The 16,841-nt window shown below is 45.5% G+C and overlaps 1 protein-coding gene and 1 long non-coding RNA gene across 11 annotated transcripts in view; both read left to right on the forward strand.

The window, feature by feature from the left end:
* The window catches only part of LOC147843476 (uncharacterized), a 756,120-nt gene that overhangs the window by 124,690 nt on the left and 614,589 nt on the right, over positions 1-16,841 (forward strand). The window lies entirely within an intron of this gene.
* Positions 1-16,841, forward strand: part of spega (striated muscle enriched protein kinase a) — a 70,288-nt gene that overhangs the window by 46,484 nt on the left and 6,963 nt on the right. For 6 of the 10 annotated variants that reach the window (NM_001007109.2, XM_087255959.1, XM_087255957.1 and 3 more), the window contains 15 exon segments: positions 33-205; positions 2,052-2,164; positions 10,868-11,036; positions 11,156-11,261; positions 11,344-11,541; positions 11,641-11,698; positions 11,809-11,886; positions 11,979-12,151; positions 12,234-12,260; positions 12,349-12,501; positions 12,595-12,637; positions 13,872-13,940; positions 14,038-16,306; positions 16,494-16,598; positions 16,693-16,809. In NM_001007109.2, coding sequence (NP_001007110.2) covers positions 33-205; positions 2,052-2,164; positions 10,868-11,036; positions 11,156-11,261; positions 11,344-11,541; positions 11,641-11,698; positions 11,809-11,886; positions 11,979-12,151; positions 12,234-12,260; positions 12,349-12,501; positions 12,595-12,637; positions 13,872-13,940; positions 14,038-16,306; positions 16,494-16,598; positions 16,693-16,809 — 3,851 coding nt within the window. 10 annotated transcript variants of the gene reach the window in all.

Raw genomic sequence — 16,841 nt, forward strand, 5'->3', positions numbered from 1 at the left:
AAATATTAAGGATATAAACAACTATTTAACAGAAGGGGTGTGGTGCTTGTCAACAAGCTTGGTGCGTTAGAGATGACTACCCCTGATGATGACCAACATGCTCTTCACATCGCCAAAGTGAAAAGCACAGATGTAGGCCAACTCATTTTTATGGCAAACAACCAGTATGGCAGCGACCTCTGCACTCTGCAGTTGGTCATAGCAGGTGAAGGCCTTTTCTTGTTTCTTTTTCTTTTCTTCTTCTTCTTGTTATTATTAGCAGAGCAGTTGCAAAAATAATTTTATTATTTTAAATAACTCATTATTCATTTACTTTATTTGCTAAACTATGCATTTTAAAAAGTTCACACTTAGCTGATGATTAATTACAGCTGAAGTCAGAATTATTAGCCCTCCTGAATAAGTCGTTTAATTTTTTCCCCAATTTCTGTTTAATGGAGAGGAGATTTTTTCAACACATTTTTAAACATAGTTTTAAAAACTTATTTCTAATAACCGATTTATTTTATCTTTGCCATGATGACAGTAAATAATATTTTACTAGATATTTTTCAAGACACTTCTGTACAGATTAGTGAAATTTAAATGCTTAGCTAGGGTAATTAGGTTAACTAGGCAGGTTAGGGTAATTAGGCAAGTTATTGTATAACAGTGTTTTTTTCTGAGGACTATCAGAAATAAAATTAGCTTAAAGGGCTATTAATTTTGTCTCTAAAATGTTTTTTTTTTTAATTCAAACTGCTTGTATTCTAGCCTAAATAAAACAAATAAGACTTTCTCCAGAAGAAAGAATATTATCAGACATATTGTGAAAATGTTCTTGCTCTGCTAAATATCATTTAGGAAATATTTAAAATATAAAAAGAATTTAAAGGGGGGCTAATAATTCTGACTTCAACTGTATAAGCTACTTTGGCATGCTGTCCCGGGAAAGAGCCCTGAGCTCAAGAGATCCTCAAGCCCAGGGCTTCCTCTCGCGAGAGGGGAGTTTGAGCTCAGGTAGATCTCGACACAAAATTAGTTTACACTAGTTATACAAAATAATGCAAACACTGATGTTTTGTATGTTTTTTTTTTCTGATGACAGTACCACAAGATATAAGTGTAGTTTATTTATAAACTAATTTCGAGAAGATCACGTGCTTATGATTGCTTGCAGCTGGTCCTGCATTATCCAAATTATGATTTACTGATCAAACAATTCCTAAGCCACTAAAAATACCCTAAGTTCCATATAACAGCCATCTTCTTTTTGAAGAATGCCCCCTCCCACCCCTTACTCCTCCTCCTTTCCTAGATGGGTGGCACAGTGGCCCAGTTATTGAGAGGGTGCTCGCTGCAGAGCCATTTGTGGAGAGGTGAGCTCCAGAGAGGGGGAGCATGAGCTGTCGCTCCTCCTCCTGTAAGCTGTTTTAATGCGTACACCAACCCCACCCCTAACCCTACCCCCAGTGACATCACTCGTAGAAGAAGTGCAAAAAAGGTGGAGCTCAAGCTTAAGCTCCCCCTCTCTGGAGCTCACCTCTCCTCAAATGGCTCTGCAGCGAGCACCACTTGCAGTTATTAGCACTCTTGCCTCACAGCAAGAATGTCACTGGTTCTAGTTCCAAGTCAGCAGACATTTTTGTGCAGAGTTTATACGCTCTCCCCATGCTCACGTGGGTTATCCCCACGTGAGTTAATTGACTAATCCAGATCGACACCATAGACATGCTCCTAGTAAGTAGTTTTCTCTTAAAAGCAATCTCTATATGTTCATTAGCTACTACAGCAGGAGAGTTCTCGAGATCTACCTGAGCTCAAACTCCCCTGTCGCCTTGCAAACGGGAGCGAGCCCATGCTCGAGGATCTTAAAGCCAAACAAGCTTTATAATGAATCATCAGCTAAGTGTGAACTCTTGAAATATATTGTAAATAACTATATAACCATTGATTTCTGGAGGCAGCTGTTCCTTACTTTCCATTCTTTATATTGAGTTTTTCTTTTTCATTAAATGTGCTTAAAGAGAGCATTATTTTTGGTAGTAAAGTTTTTCTGTTGGCCATTTCAGTGCCCCCTATATTTGAAACCATCATGGAGGACTTGGATGTGTGTGTTGGGGAAACATGTCATTTTGCTGTGGTTGTGGATGGAAAACCCGACCCTGATATCCTCTGGTACAAGGTCAGTTTTCACTGACACACAGATTTTTTAAATAACTGATTTAAAGATTATCATGCTACTGTAATTGACCTCATCCATGTGGGGCCCAGATGGGTTACCCTTGGACTGATATCTGGGGCTCACCTGGGCTAGCCAACTGGGACAAATTTTGTTCTCGGTTTCATGATGGCCCCATGTGTCAGCCTAAGTGAATAATTATGGGTCCTTAATAGGCTCCATATGAGATGCCCACATTAATTTACACATGTGGGTTCTAACAGGGCTACCAAGGTGGGCCCCACATTGTCAGGGTTCTGCCACTCGGGCCTTGTGAATTCTTGTTTTGGTGGCTAGTCCGAAGACTAGCTATGTCTTGTCCTTTTTCTGTCATTGTGTGTGTCTCTGTGTGCGCCGACGGGGGTGTGCGCAGGGCGTGCGCACTCCCGCTTGATGCGGCCGCACAGGCTCTGCGTGTCTCGGACGCGCGCGCTCTTGTACTCGTGTTTGTGTTTTCATCTGTCTGCAGCGTGGTGTTTCATTCCCAGCATCTCAGTCCAGTTGGTTTCGGTTTTGGTCGGCGCTGGGATGAAACATGCACGCTGCGTGTGTGAGTGCACGGTGAGTGCTTTCATTCATCGTGTACTCGTGTCTTGCATTCAGTCTTCTGTTGGTGTTGTTTAGCACGTGGTGTATGTGTACATGCACCACGTGCTTGTGTTGTTATGAACACGCAGTTAATGAGCTCTCATTGGCTGCGTATTCTAGTCTCGTTTTATGTGAGCACATGGCTTGTGTTGTCTCTCTGTGTCATGCGCTCTCCCGTCTATTGTCTAGTCCCACCCTCCTTGTTAACCCATTATTAGTTAATTATCTTCATCTGTTTTTGTGTTAATTTAGTCCTCCATATAATCCCCTCATGTCTGCCGTCCTGTGCCAGTTCGTCGTCAATATTTCCCTGTCCTGTGATATCCAGTCCTGTTTGTCCTGCCAGCCCAGTCAAGTTTGTTTTTTGCCTTTTTATTCATGTTTTCACCCTCGGGGTAGTTTGTTTTGCCTTTTTGTTTTTTTTTTTTTTTTCCCCTAACCTCGATCGTGACACATTTGAGATGCCCATTTGTGCCCATGCCCACTGAGTGTAGCCCATCTGAAACCCATATTGGCTCCATATTGCCGGGGACATTTGTCCTGCTGCTATGTCCAACAATTTTTAACCAGCCATTATGATCCCTATGAATAATCTTTGTGAAACTCAAAAAAATGTCTGCAAAATGCATTCAGATGAGTTTAGCTGTTAAAGTGACTTGATATGAATTAAACAGAATAAATAATTATTGCCTGCAGGTTGCAGGGTAAAACTGAAATACCACATTACCAATTGAACAAGACTTCTTATAACAGGTTGATCAACATTAATAATATTGTCTAATATATTTAGGGTTTTCTAGATTAAAAGAAGACATCTACTCTAGATGTCACCTTGTCATTTGTATTTTTGGATACCAAAAAAAAAGAGAAAAGAAACAGCTTAAAATGCTCCAAAACTGAAACTCGCTGTTGTTGAAATGAACAATGTGGAGGCAGAATAACCATCAACAACATTTGTTCCTTTTTAAACAAATTATGATTAATGTTTGTTGTCATTGCTGTTATTGTTGTTGGCTTTGTACTTGTGATACAAGTGATACTGATGATCATTCAAACTGTTAGCATCTGTATTTATTTATTTAAACTTTTATACATTCATATTCACAATACCAACAACACATGGTTCCCCTTCGGGGGGAACTCCAGCACTATAAGTGGATTTGATTGTTAAATCCACGTATTGGGAGATTCGGTTCAGAAGCTACTCGTCTGAAAGAGTATTGAACGGGCCAATTAAGAATGAATTGGCAGCGCAAGCCTGCGCAGGTGAGCGGCATAAGCAATCAACTGAGTATATAAGCTCACCTGGCGCCAGCAGACGCTATCCTTTTCGCTTCAGAGACTTTTCTGATCGAGCTTCATGAGGGTTCCTCCTGCTGTCTACAGCCACTTCGAGCGAACGAGTGTCTCCCGGTCCAGAGCGAGTCCACGCAGCGGCAGATGGTCGAGCTGGGTTTCTCCCTTGCCTGGCGTCCCTTTGGGTCCGGTCCTCCAGAGCGGTGCGTATTGTTGCAAAGCATCCTAAAAGAGCAACACAGTCGTGCAGCACGTCCTTTTCAGGACGGCGCTCCGACTGTGCGTTTCTGGTTGCGGGGGTTTCCTGGCTCCGGATGATGGGCACGATCACTGCATTACATGTTTGGGGGTCCAGCATGTTAATGTGGTGCTCGGGGGCGGTTCATGTCGTCACTACGATGCCATGACCGTCGCGCAGTTGAGATCGCGGCAAACTCTCGTGAGAGAGCGAGCCACCCCAGTCGCCTCCTGTTCTGCAGCGGGCGCTCGGGCAGATCTGAGGGTTCCAGCGAGAGATAATCCGCCGCCTAAGGGCTCGCGGACCTCTCGCTCCTCCAAGCGCTCCATCCAAGCTTCGGGCGCTGGGAGTGATCCGTCTAATCAGATGGTAGCTCTCACGCTCGCTGACACCGGAGATCAGATGTCCTCCGCGGCATCGGAGGGTGGGCTTTCATTGTCCGACGATGATCCGGACCCGCTCGCCCCCTTCGGGCAGGTGAGCGCTGTCAAAACGGATACTGAAACGGACGTGTTAGCCGTGCTTTCCCGGGCTGCTTCGGCCGTGGGTTGGAGATGGTTTATCCCCCAGCTCCGCGGCTGGACCGACTAGAGGGGCGTTCCCTTCTTCCCGGCGACGCACAGTAGGCTCACGCGGTCTTAAAGAGCACCTTTTTTCTGCTCGTGCTGCGTGTCCCTCCACCCTCACCACTCTTGGTGGTGGAGCGGCCAGGGGGTATGTGGCGATTCCTCAGGTTGAGTGTGCGATGGCGGTTAATCCGCGCAGCGCCTCTTCTTGGCGGGGTCTGCCTCGTCTCCCATCCAAAGCCTGTGAGTTTTCGGCTCCCTCGGAGCTAGAGCTTACAAAGCTACGGACCAGGCTGCATCCGCCTTGCATGCGATAGCCACCGACCAGCGCTACCAAGCGCAGGCGCTGGCCGAGCTGCACGAGGGTGGGTCCAACCCAGGCTTATGAGCTTCGCACCGCAGCCGACTAAGCTCTTCGGACTACTAAGTCCGCTGCGTGTGCTTTGGGGAGGACGATGTCCACACTAGTGGCCCAGAAGCCCCACCTCTAACAAAGCTTGGTTGATATGCGCGAAGTTGACAAAGTCCGCTTTCTTGACTCGCCCATATCCCAAGCTGGTCGGCGACACAGTCTGCGAATTCACCCAGGAATTCGAGGCAGTGAGAGAGCAGTCCCATGGGTGATGTCTAATCGGCGGCCCCGTAAGCCCGCTCCGCCCGCCGTGCCATCCATACCTGCTCCTCGCCAAAGGCGCCCGCCTACGAGAGCTGCACCGCCCCCGCACTCGCCTCTGGCAAAGCGAGCGCGTCGAGCACCTCGGAAGCAGGCCACTCCCCCTGGCCAGAACGCCGCTAAGTCTGGCAACGGACCGCGAAGCGTCCCTGGGACAGGTCATCTGGAGAGGAGGGAACTTGCTCTTTCCCCGCTGGAGGGCGGGGCGCCATTTCCAACGGCACTTTTTACTGCCATGAAATGAAAGGGCACTTTTCCACTTCTCCGGAGGTGACAGCCCGAAATCTGCCAGTTTGAGCTCAGCTCTCTAGCTCGTAGGTTCGGTGCACTCCGCCAGTGGCTCACGGGCACTGCAGGCCCTGCCAGCCTGGGACGCGCCGCCTCTCGGCTCGCAAGGTCTGCATGCTCCGCCAGCGGCTCTCGGGCGCTGGGGGGACGGTCTCCCTTCTCCCAGCCCCCAAGCCCCCCCTCCGGAGTCAGGGTGCGGAGCCAGAGCGAATCGCTCTCCTCCAGCTCTTCTGTGGGACCCTCGCGCTCCCCGGATCAGCACACCGGCTCCGCGCTGCCCCTCCGCGGGTATGTCAACGATTGCTGCGATGACGTCATTAGCGAGGGCTCTGCCTGCCTGGTTAGCGCGGGCCAGCCCCTCGCGGTGGCTCATACGGCTACGAACTACAGTTCTCCAAACGGCCTCCCAGGTTCTTGGGCGTGTGTTTCACCAGGGTCAATCCCCTGTCCGCCCCTGTCTTGCGAGAGGAGATTGCTGCCCTCCTGGCGAAGGGTGCAATCGAGCCGGTACCTCCAGCCGAGATGGAGAGCGGGTTTTACAGCCCGTACTTCATCGTACCCAAAAAGAGCGGTGGGTCACGGCCAATCCTAGATCTCCGCGTTTTGAATCGCTGCCTTCACAAGCTGTCGTTCAGAATGCTTACGCAGAGGCGCATCCTCCGATGCGATTCGTCCTCAGGATTGGTCTGCAGCCATAGACCTGAAGGACGTGTATTTTCATGTCTCCATTCTTCCACGCCACCGTCAGTTCTGCGGTTTGCGTTCGAAGGTCGAGCATGGCAGTACAAGGTCCTCCCCTTCGGGCTCTCTCTGTCTCCGCGGGTCTTCACCAAACTCGCGGAGGGTGCCTTAGCGCCTCTGCGGCTTGCGGGCATCCGCGTACTCAATTATCTCAACGACTGGCTGATTTAGCCCACTCTCGGGAGCAATTGACTGCGCACAGAGACGAGGTGCTCCGGCATCTCCGCCTACTGGGGTTGCAGGTCAACTGGGAAAAGAGCAAACTCGCCCCGGTGCAGAGGATCTCTTTTCTCGGGATGGAGCTGAACTCGGTCACCATGGTAGCGCGCCTCTCCGGAGAGCGCGCTCGCCTGCTGCTGAACTGTCTGAGGGAGCTCGACAGCAAGTTAGTGGTCCCACTGAAATATTTTCAGAGGCTCCTGGGGCATATGGCTTCCGCTGCGGCTGTCACACAGCTCGGATTGCTCCATATGAGATCACTTCAGCACTGGCTTCAAGATCGAGTTCCGAGACGCGCATGGCATGCGGGCACACACCGAGTCTCTGTTACTGCGCTGTGTCGCCGCACCCTCAGCCCCTGGAACGACCCCTCGTTCCTGCAGGCCGGTGTGCTTCTGGGACAGGCGTCCAGTCATGTTGTTGTTTCGACAGATGCTTCCAGCACAGGCTGGGGAGCCGTGTGTCGCGGGCATGCAGCTGCGGGCCTGTGGGTAGGTACCCAGCTGCATTGGCACATCAATCGCCTAGAGCTGTTGGCAGTGTTCCTTGCTCTCCGCCGTTTTTCTCCGGCGCTGAAGCAGCAACACGTGCTGGTCAGGACGGACAGTACGGCGGCGGCGGCGTATATCAACCGCATGGGGGGTATGCGCTCTCGCCGCATGTCTCAGCTCGCCCGCCGTCTGCTCCTCTGGAGTCACCCGCGGCTGAAGTCGCTGCGCGCCATTCACATCCCAGGTATGCTCAACCGTGCAGCCGATGTGCTCTCACGGCAGCAGATTCACTCTGGAGAATGGAGACTCCACCCCGAGTCTGTCCAGCTGATATGGGCGTGATTCGGGGAGGTCCAGATCGATCTGTTTGCTTCCCCCGAGAACGCTCATTGCCAGTTGTTTTATTCCCTGACCGAGGGCTCTCTCGGCACAGATGCACTGGCCCACAGCTGGCCTCGGGGCATACGCAAGTATGCGTTTCCCCCAGTGAGCCTGATCGCGCAGTTAATGTGCAAGGTCAGGGAGGACGAGGAGCAGGTTTTGTTAGTTGCGCCCCTCTGGCCCAACCGAACCTGGATATCAGAGCTCTCCCTCCTCGCGACGGCCCTCCCTTGGCAGATCCCTTTGAGAGAGGACCTACTTTCTCAGGGACAAGGCACCGTCTGGCACCCTCGTCCCGATCTCTGGAACCTCCACGTGTGGTCCATAGACGCGAGGAAGACTTTGGTAACCTGCCGCCCGCGGTGGTTGATACCATCACTCAGGCTAGAGCCCCCTCTACGAGGCGCGCCTACGCCCTGAAGTGGAGTCTATTCACTGAGTGGTGTGTCTCTCGCAGAGAAGACCCCCGATCTTGCCAGATCAGTGTTGTGCTCTCTTTCCTTCAAGAGAAGCTGGACAGTAGGCTGTCGCCCTCCACTCTCAAGGTTTACGTTGCTGCCATCTCCGCTCACCATGACGCGGTGGCTGGCGGCACTGTGGGAAAGCATAACCTCATCATCCGGTTCCTCAGAGGCGCTAGGCGAATTAATCCAACTCGCCCCCCTCTCACGCCCTCTTGGGATCTCGCCCTCGTTCTTACGAGTCTGCGATTTGATCCCTTCGAGCCACTCGATACAGTATCTTTAAGATTTCTGTCCCTGAAGACAGCTCTGCTGGTCGCGTTGGCCTCCATTAAGAGGGTCGGGGACCTGGAGGCATTTTCGGTCAGTGACTCGTGCCTGGAATTCGGGCCGGGATTTCGTTATTCTGAGACCCCGCCCGGGTTATGTGCCCAAAGTTCCTACCACTCCTTTTAGAGATCAGGTAGTAACCCTGCAAGCGCTGCCCCCGGAGGAGGCAGACCCAGCCCTGTCCTTACTTTGTCCAGTTCGCGCTCTGCGCATTTATGTGGACCGTACTCAGAACTTTAGATCTTCTGAGCAGCTCTTTGTCTGTTATGGCGGACGGCAGCAGGGAAGTGCCGTGGCTAAACAACGTTTATCCCACTGGATTGTGGAGGCCATTTCATGTGCTTATTTGAGCAGAGGCCAGCCGCGCCCCCCAGGAGTGCATGCGCACTCCACTCGGAGCGTTGCATCCACTTGGGCGTGTGCGCGTGGCGCCTCTTTAACAGACATTGTAGAGCTGCGGGCTGGGCGACACCCAACACATTTGCAAGATTTTATAATCTGCGAGTGGAGCCGGTTTCCTCAAGGGTGTTAGGTACCTTTGGTGATTGAGGAAACAACTCGGTAGGTGTTGTACACGCTTGCGGTGCCTTTTTTTCCCTAACACGGAGAGATGTGCACCCTCCTGTCTGTCAGTAAAGTTCCCCATTCTGTGAGCCCTGCAGATTCCTCCGAGGCCCCCAGCACTGACTCAGCGGAGGAGTCACTTGCTGGCCCATTACGTAGTAGGTCTGCCCGCTGGTCAGCCCGCGTTTTGGGTATAGGTGCCTGCTATGGCCGATCCCCGCTGGTGATCCCCATATGCTTTTTCCGCCACGGTTAAGTTCCCCCCCTGGGCGGACCCGTGCTTTCCCTATCTGCTAACCACCTTTTATGTGCACTCCCCCTTTCAGGGTTAGTCCATATGTAATTCCATTTGTTTCCCCCTATTGGGTGCGGATGGTCTCCGCAGCGTCCTCCCTACTGGGATGGCACGCTTCCCAACGTACTGTCGTATATTCCTAGAATTATCTAGACGCTAGCGACTCCCAAAATAGATACCTATTCCGTAAAACTTCTTTTGAAGTGGGATAAGTTAGGGCCAAGAGCACGTTGGAGGACCACGCCTCTCATGATCTGGGTGCGTCACGCTTGCCTGACCGCTCTCTCATGGTGGGTGTTGGTAAGGTGCAGTCATTATGGCGCTTTCAATGGGCTCCCAATACGTGGATTTAACAATCAAATCCACTTATAGTGCTGGAGTTCCCCCCGAAGGGGAACGTTCGAGGTTACTAAAGTAACCCTTCGTTCCCCGAGGAGGGGAACGGAAGCACTATACTCCGTCGCCATAATGACTGTCCCTTAGCTGTTAAAAGTCACTTCAGCTTAAAAAGGATAGCGTCTGCTGGCGCCAGGTGAGCTTATATACTCAGTTGATTGCTTATGCCGCTCACCTGCGCAGGCTTGCGCTGCCAATTCATTCTTAATTGGCCCGTTCAATACTCTTTCAGACGAGTAGCTTCTGAACCGAATCTCCCAATACGTGGATTTAACAATCAAATCCACTTATAGTGCTTCCGTTCCCCTCCTCGGGGAACGAAGGGTTACTTTAGTAACCTCGAACGTTTTGTCCCAAAAAAGATTTAAAAGTTTTGAAACTGATTTTAATGACAACAGTAGGCATGAATTTGGGAATAGTTCAGCCCATCTTATCCCACAGCCATATAACCCTGCAGACCAAGACCAGTTCCTCACTGAAGCTAAACAGGGCTGAGCCTGGTCAGTACCTGAATGGGAGACTACATGGGAAAACTAGGCTGCTGTTGGTGTTAGTGGGGCCAGCAGGGGTAAACCTGTGCTCTTTGTGAGTCCTAATGCCATAGTAGGTAAAGTAAAGGGGACACTATATTATCAGTGAGCACTGTCTTTTGGATGAGACTTATTAAACCGTGGTCCTTACTCTATGTGGTCATTAAAAAAATCCCATGGCACTTATCGTAAACAGTATGGGTGTAACCTTGGTGTCCTGGACAAATTCTTTCCATCAGCTCTTACCCATCATGGCCTTCCGATCATCCCTATCCACTGAATTGGCTCTATCACTGTTTCTCTACTCCACCTTTAGCTGGTGTGTGGTGAGCATGCTGGAGTCATTGTCCTGTGGCTGCCGTTGCATCATCCAAGTAGATGCTGCACACTGGTGATGGTGTGGAGAGATCCCCCCACATAATTGTGAAGTGCTTTGAGTATATGGCCATACGTGATGAATACGCTATATTAATACACATTACATTAAATCTTTGTACTGTCTTTATGGAAAGCCATGTGAGAAACTCTTCATAAATGTATTGTTTTTCATGAATAAAATGTAAAAATACAGTACTAAATCCATCACTCATTTGCACTGTTTGACTTTCAGGATGGTGTTCTTCTTGAAGAGAGCAGTCATTTGACATTTGTGTATGATGACAGAGAATGCTCGCTTGTGGTTCTCAATGCTCAGCCAGAGGATGTAGGGGTCTACACTTGCACTGCTAAGAACTTGGCTGGGTCAGTGTCCTGTAAGGCAGAGCTTACAGTCCATACAGGTAATATAAACAAATTCATTATTACTTAGATGGTTTAACCAAAAGTAGTATTAAAAACTCAGTAAAACAAGTTTATTTAGTAGGCTGTGTAATGTGTGTGTTTATACTTACTATCATAGCCCAAAATGTGGAGGAAGAGGAAGAGCAAATGGAAGATGAAGCCACAATTCTGCGAAGGATGCGTATGCTGACTGATTACTATGATATACACAAAGAGATTGGAAGGTCAAATGCCGTTTCTTAGAGCATTCCTTCAGTTTATTGATTGTATTTTAATCTGACAGGTCTGTAATGTCTATGTTCACAGAGGGGCTTTTTCATATGTCAAGCGAGTGAAACACAAAAATGACCAATCTTTTGCAGCAAAATTTATTTCAGTGCGGGCAAAGAAAAAGACTTGTGCATTGCGAGAGTTGGCACTTCTGGCAGAGTTAGACCATAAGAGCATTGTCCGCTTCCATGATGCTTTTGAGAAGAGGCGTGTAGTGATCATTCTTACCGAACTGTATCCTTGAACCAGCATATATTCTTTCTAAATGCTCATTCTTTCTAAATGTCTTTAAAAAAAAGTTTGCTGCCATAATTTCCTTAAATGATTACAAAGATGCCATGAAGAGCTATTGGAAAGAATAACAAAAAGAACAACAATCTTGGAATCTGAGGTTGGTGTTTTAACTGTGTATCAAGTTGAAATTCATTATTTCTGCGTGTTGTTTAATCAAAGTCAGAGAACTACTGGCTAATCAAATAATCCACTGAATTGTATGTGCAGGTTCAGTCTATTATACGGCAGCTACTTGAGGGAATCGAGTATCTGCACCAGAATGACATAATTCACCTTGATTTAAAGGTCAGTCATGAACTAGCTGATTCACAAAATCAAAACAAATGACTGTTTTTGACTTTTAAGAAACAAGTAATTATAACATGTGTGTATTTCAGCCTGAAAACATCTTAATGGCAGACCAAAAAACTGATCAGATTCGTATTTGTGATTTCGGCAATGCTCTGAAAGTCAAACCAAATGAAGAACTGTACTACAAATATGGTACACCAGAATTTATTGCTCCAGAGATTGTAAACCAGTCACCCATCTCTAAATCTACAGACATTTGGTAATAGAGCACACATTTATCTACCATTTGATAAATATTGTTTCATTCTCTGTATTTTCTAAAACTATCCTTCTCTTTGCAGGCCAGTTGGTGTCATAACGTATTTATGGTATGTTTATAATGTCCACTAGCAAATTTGAAATTAGTGCTACATTTAAATGAATTTACCATGACTTTATAATGTGTTCAATTTACAGCCTCACTGGAGTGTCTCCGTTTGCTGGGGAAAATGACCGTGACACTCTGCTGAACATCAGGAACTATAATGTTGCATTTGAAGAAAGCATGTTCAAAGATCTTTGCAGAGAAGCAAAAGGATTCATTATAAAGGTTCTTGTTTCAAACAAACTGTAAGTGTTTATCATGCCATATTCTTTGAGGTATTGACTATCAATCCGATTGGTTGGCATAAAGTATTAAATTATGGTCAAACATTTGTACAGGAGACCCGATGCCACAGAGTGTCTTCTTCATCCATGGTTCAAGGTACAATAAAAAATACAGGCTGTTTATGATGTTTAAAACAGTAACATATTCACAAATATTTACACAAATGAAGGTGCAGTCTGTAAGTTTGACAACCAGAGGTTGAACTAAGTATTGCATTCCTGGATCAAAACAAATGCAAGCACAGGTTGCCAGATTGAGAACCAACAGGAGCGAGTCTGACGATTAAACCTAAAAGCTGATTTAAATCATGTTCTAAATAAAAGCAACAGTGTGCAATAGAAGGAATCTTCTCCATATTAAAATGAGTTTTTGTTCTAACCAACAACTCAAATTCACATATTAGAAACAGCTTCTATTTCTTGTATGAACCCAAGAAAACTGACAATGATCACCTCACCTAAATGCTAATAATGTGAGTTTGAATATGATTTTACATGACATTTATTGCCATACTACTGAAAGCAGCAGCAGTTTACCTCAGATCTTGAAAATAAAACAAACCATTTGAAATTGATCTTTAGAACTGTGACAAACCAACACATATCAGTGATCCAGCATTTACATTTAATAATGTGAAAAAAGGTTTATTATGTTTTAATTAGATTATAAACCCTACCATTTCCTGAGTGAGTTCAAATTCTATGCTTCTGAATGAATGTGTTTAAATTTCTGTCAGGTGCAAACAGCCTAATAGCTTATCAATGCAAATTATGTAGCATGTTGTTAAGGCACAGGGTTACAAAGTAACCTGCTCACCTAATGTTTACATTTGTAATGTTTATGTTATTTGCTAATCAATAACCTTTTGTGGAGCTCTGAATCTGTGTCACATTTCGGATTCTGCTACTGTCCAACGGAGGTTGTATTTCGATGGCAGACGCATGCTTTGAGAGCCGCAATTAATGAAATATGTGGTTTTCCAATAAGGCAACCCAGCTAAACTGGCAGTGGGGGGGTTAAAAGAAACAATAAAAGAGAGTGTTCCGGACATAAAGACATTTTTAAAAGCAGAATAACTGACTTTAGCATTGTTTTTTTAAGCAATAAAAGAATGTTCACCTGGCATGTTTCTTAAATATCTGCAAACAAATTCTGTTTTTTTTTTTTATTAGAAGAGTCAAAAACTTACATATAGTACATTTAAGTTTAAGTTCAATCTATGTGTGTAAAATACACAGTATGGCTAGAGTGAAACACAACACAATTATGTGCAACGAGATGTTTCTGTTTTACAACACAATATTCTTACTTTTTTTTTTTTCCATTTCAGTCATTAACAAAGGGGAAGTCTATCAACACAACACTGCATAAGCAAGTGCTAGCCAGACGGAAGTGGCAGGTAAACCATTTATTAAGTATAATAAATAAATATTAATAAAAAAATAAATAAAAGGACATTGATTACTAATAAAATGTGTTTATTTTGTCTATTTCAGTGTTCACTCATTAGATATGGGTCTAAAATGGTTATGAGGTCCATATCTGAACTGCTGGATGACTCCTCTAGCCATGTATCTCTTGCTGTGCCTAGAAACCTTAAAGATGGCTCGCCACCTCCATCATCATCTTCTGACTCAGATGAAGACATTGATGAACTTCCTTTCATCCCTATGCCCCACACAATGATGTTCTCTGGTTCCCGGATGTCTCTGACTGAGATCCATGAGGATGATGATAAAGTCATTAGAGGATCCAATGAATCCTACAAAAAGAACTTGAATCAACTTGATGATATCACAGAATCCCAAATAATCGCTGGACAGAAGAATGAAGACTACCTTAAAAATCCAAAAAGGACTGATAACTGTTTGCAAAGAGGTTCCAGTGTAGAAGTTGATCAGGTTGCAAGCAAGACCAGAAGAGGACTAATGCGAAGAGGAAGTTCTGCTGATAGTGCACTTCTTCTGCAAATAACACCTGAAGATAATGAAATAAAGGATACTACAGAGGATAGCCAAAAGCACATGAAAAAGGCAGTTTCCATGGAGCTTCCACACAGGAGCAGTAGTCCAAAGACAGCCAAACTAAGCAAGGAAGATTATGCTTTGAAACTGGATCTTATGAGGCAGAGGTTGCTAAAAGGAGGCACTGTTAACAAGAATATGAGTGGTCTTCGTGGTCCCCTACTGGAGACACTGGGTGTAGACGATGAGAGGAGAACTTCCTCTTTGGATCGTAACTTCAGAAATGCAAGGTTGAATGCTTCAGGAGATTCTGGGACATTTAACAATGACAGCTCTGAAGAAACTTACCAAAAACCTGCATTCAGGAAGAGGTCTTCTTTAAGAGACGAAAACTCAGAGTCAATTTCTCTTCATAGGAGATCTGGAGCCCCACTTGAGATTCCCTCAAGTTCTACTGGAGATCATAATGTGCTGAAAATTAAATCGACCATCCTGGATGAAAACAAGGCTAACCTGCCACCTTTGTTTCCAAGAGACATTTCTTCAAATCCACCAACTCCAGTTTTAGAAAATAAACAGGTGTCTAAGGAAGAGGCTAATAGTGATGTCTTGATTATGAATAGCTCTCGGTCTGCATTTAATTTAGAAGACACTGAAATTATGGTAGAAGAGATGAAAGAACAAGACAGTGTTCCTGAAAATATGAATAAAAGTACTGAATTTCCTCTTGATATACTCCCACATGATATATCATCAAATTATTGCAGTAAATTGCAAGCAAATGGTAAAAAGGCATCATTTCTCACACCATTACCGACACCAGTTTTAAAAATCTCCCAGCCCAATATTCAACCTACCGCTGGGCGACCAGGTGTTTTTGCTTCTGCTTTTTCTGCACACCAGCCAAATCTTAGAAGTGATATCAAAAATATTGATTCAGAGGAAATTTTTGAAGCTAGATTTAAGAAAAGGGAATCATCTTTGGCACATGGTCTAAAACGATTGACAAGGACAAAGTCTGAAGAAAGCTCACCGGTTCCCCAACGGAAATCAGATGAAGTGGTCTATCGACCTGGACCTGTAGGTTCCCCATTGGAGTTTGGATCAACAGGATTAAAGGAAAAATCCAAGTCTGTCCAAGATCTCAGGGAGGTAGATAAAGAAATTGGGCTTGGACTTATTGGAAGATTCTCCATGCGTGCAAGGAAATTGCAACCCATTGACAAAAAAGAGAAAAAGGAGATCTCAGATTCTGTAACTAACAAACGACAGCTTACCTGGGCTACGAGACGTAGCAAGTCCCTAGACAAAAAAGAAAACTTTGAAACAAACAAAGAAAATCTTGAGAAAGATACTAAAAAGATTGCTGAATCACCTGTCCTTGCAGTGCGACGTAAATTTGAATCTAATGTTTCAGGAATATTTGATAGAGTGCATAGCAGGTCAAAAGACAGAAAGGATAAGGAAACTAAACCCCACATTGATGCAGAAGCATCAAACGTTGAGAAACAAGATATGAAGAAAATAAATGATTCACCAGTTCTGGCATTGCGAAAAAAATTTGAGACAAAGGTTTCAGGATTTTCATTAAGAAAGCAAAGTCAGTCTGAGGGAGAAGGAACAAAATTTGAAGGACAGAAAACACCTTTATTTTCCCGTCATCATCGTTCCCAGTCTGATGGGCTCATTCACAAAAAAATGGATATTCCAGAGAACCAGCATCCCTTGCAAACTACTACTATATCATCTAAAGAGACACTTAATTCGTCTTCTAGTGCACACTCTATAGAGTCATCTCAGAGTATGTATTAAGATTATTTAGTACGTTTTATTTTTTGTCATTCAAAATTTTGCTAAGTAAAATGCTAATACCTGTGCTTGTTAGTGACTGTAACTTTACAGGTTAAACATAGAAATTAAAAAAACAAATGTATCAAAATAAATGAGGACACATTGCACAGTGCATTTAAGTGTTTTTTTGTTGACAGCTCCTGAAACTGAAATCAGGTCTAGGTGGGACAGGTGGGGTTTGTCCAGAGGTAAGAGAGACAGGACACCATCTATATCAAGAGCCCCTGCAACTCCAAAGGAAGGTAAAACTAAATTTACATTGTGTTGACTCTGCCTCTGATGTGGTAGTTCAAAAACCTTCTCCAAATAACTTTATTTATTATTTTCCTTCTTTAGATTTCCCGCCAGTTTTCCATATTGCATTAAAAGACCATGTGCTTCTTGAAGGAAATCCAGTTACACTTAGCTGTCTTCCGGCTGGTAGCCCAGAGCCAAAAATATTATGGCTGAAAGGTGTTTTCTTCCCTATTATTTTTAATTTATTT

The sequence above is a fragment of the Danio rerio genome, chromosome 6 (assembly GCF_052040795.2).
Source record: "Danio rerio strain M-AB ecotype USA chromosome 6, GRCz13ab, whole genome shotgun sequence".
Taxonomy (NCBI): domain Eukaryota; kingdom Metazoa; phylum Chordata; class Actinopteri; order Cypriniformes; family Danionidae; genus Danio; species Danio rerio.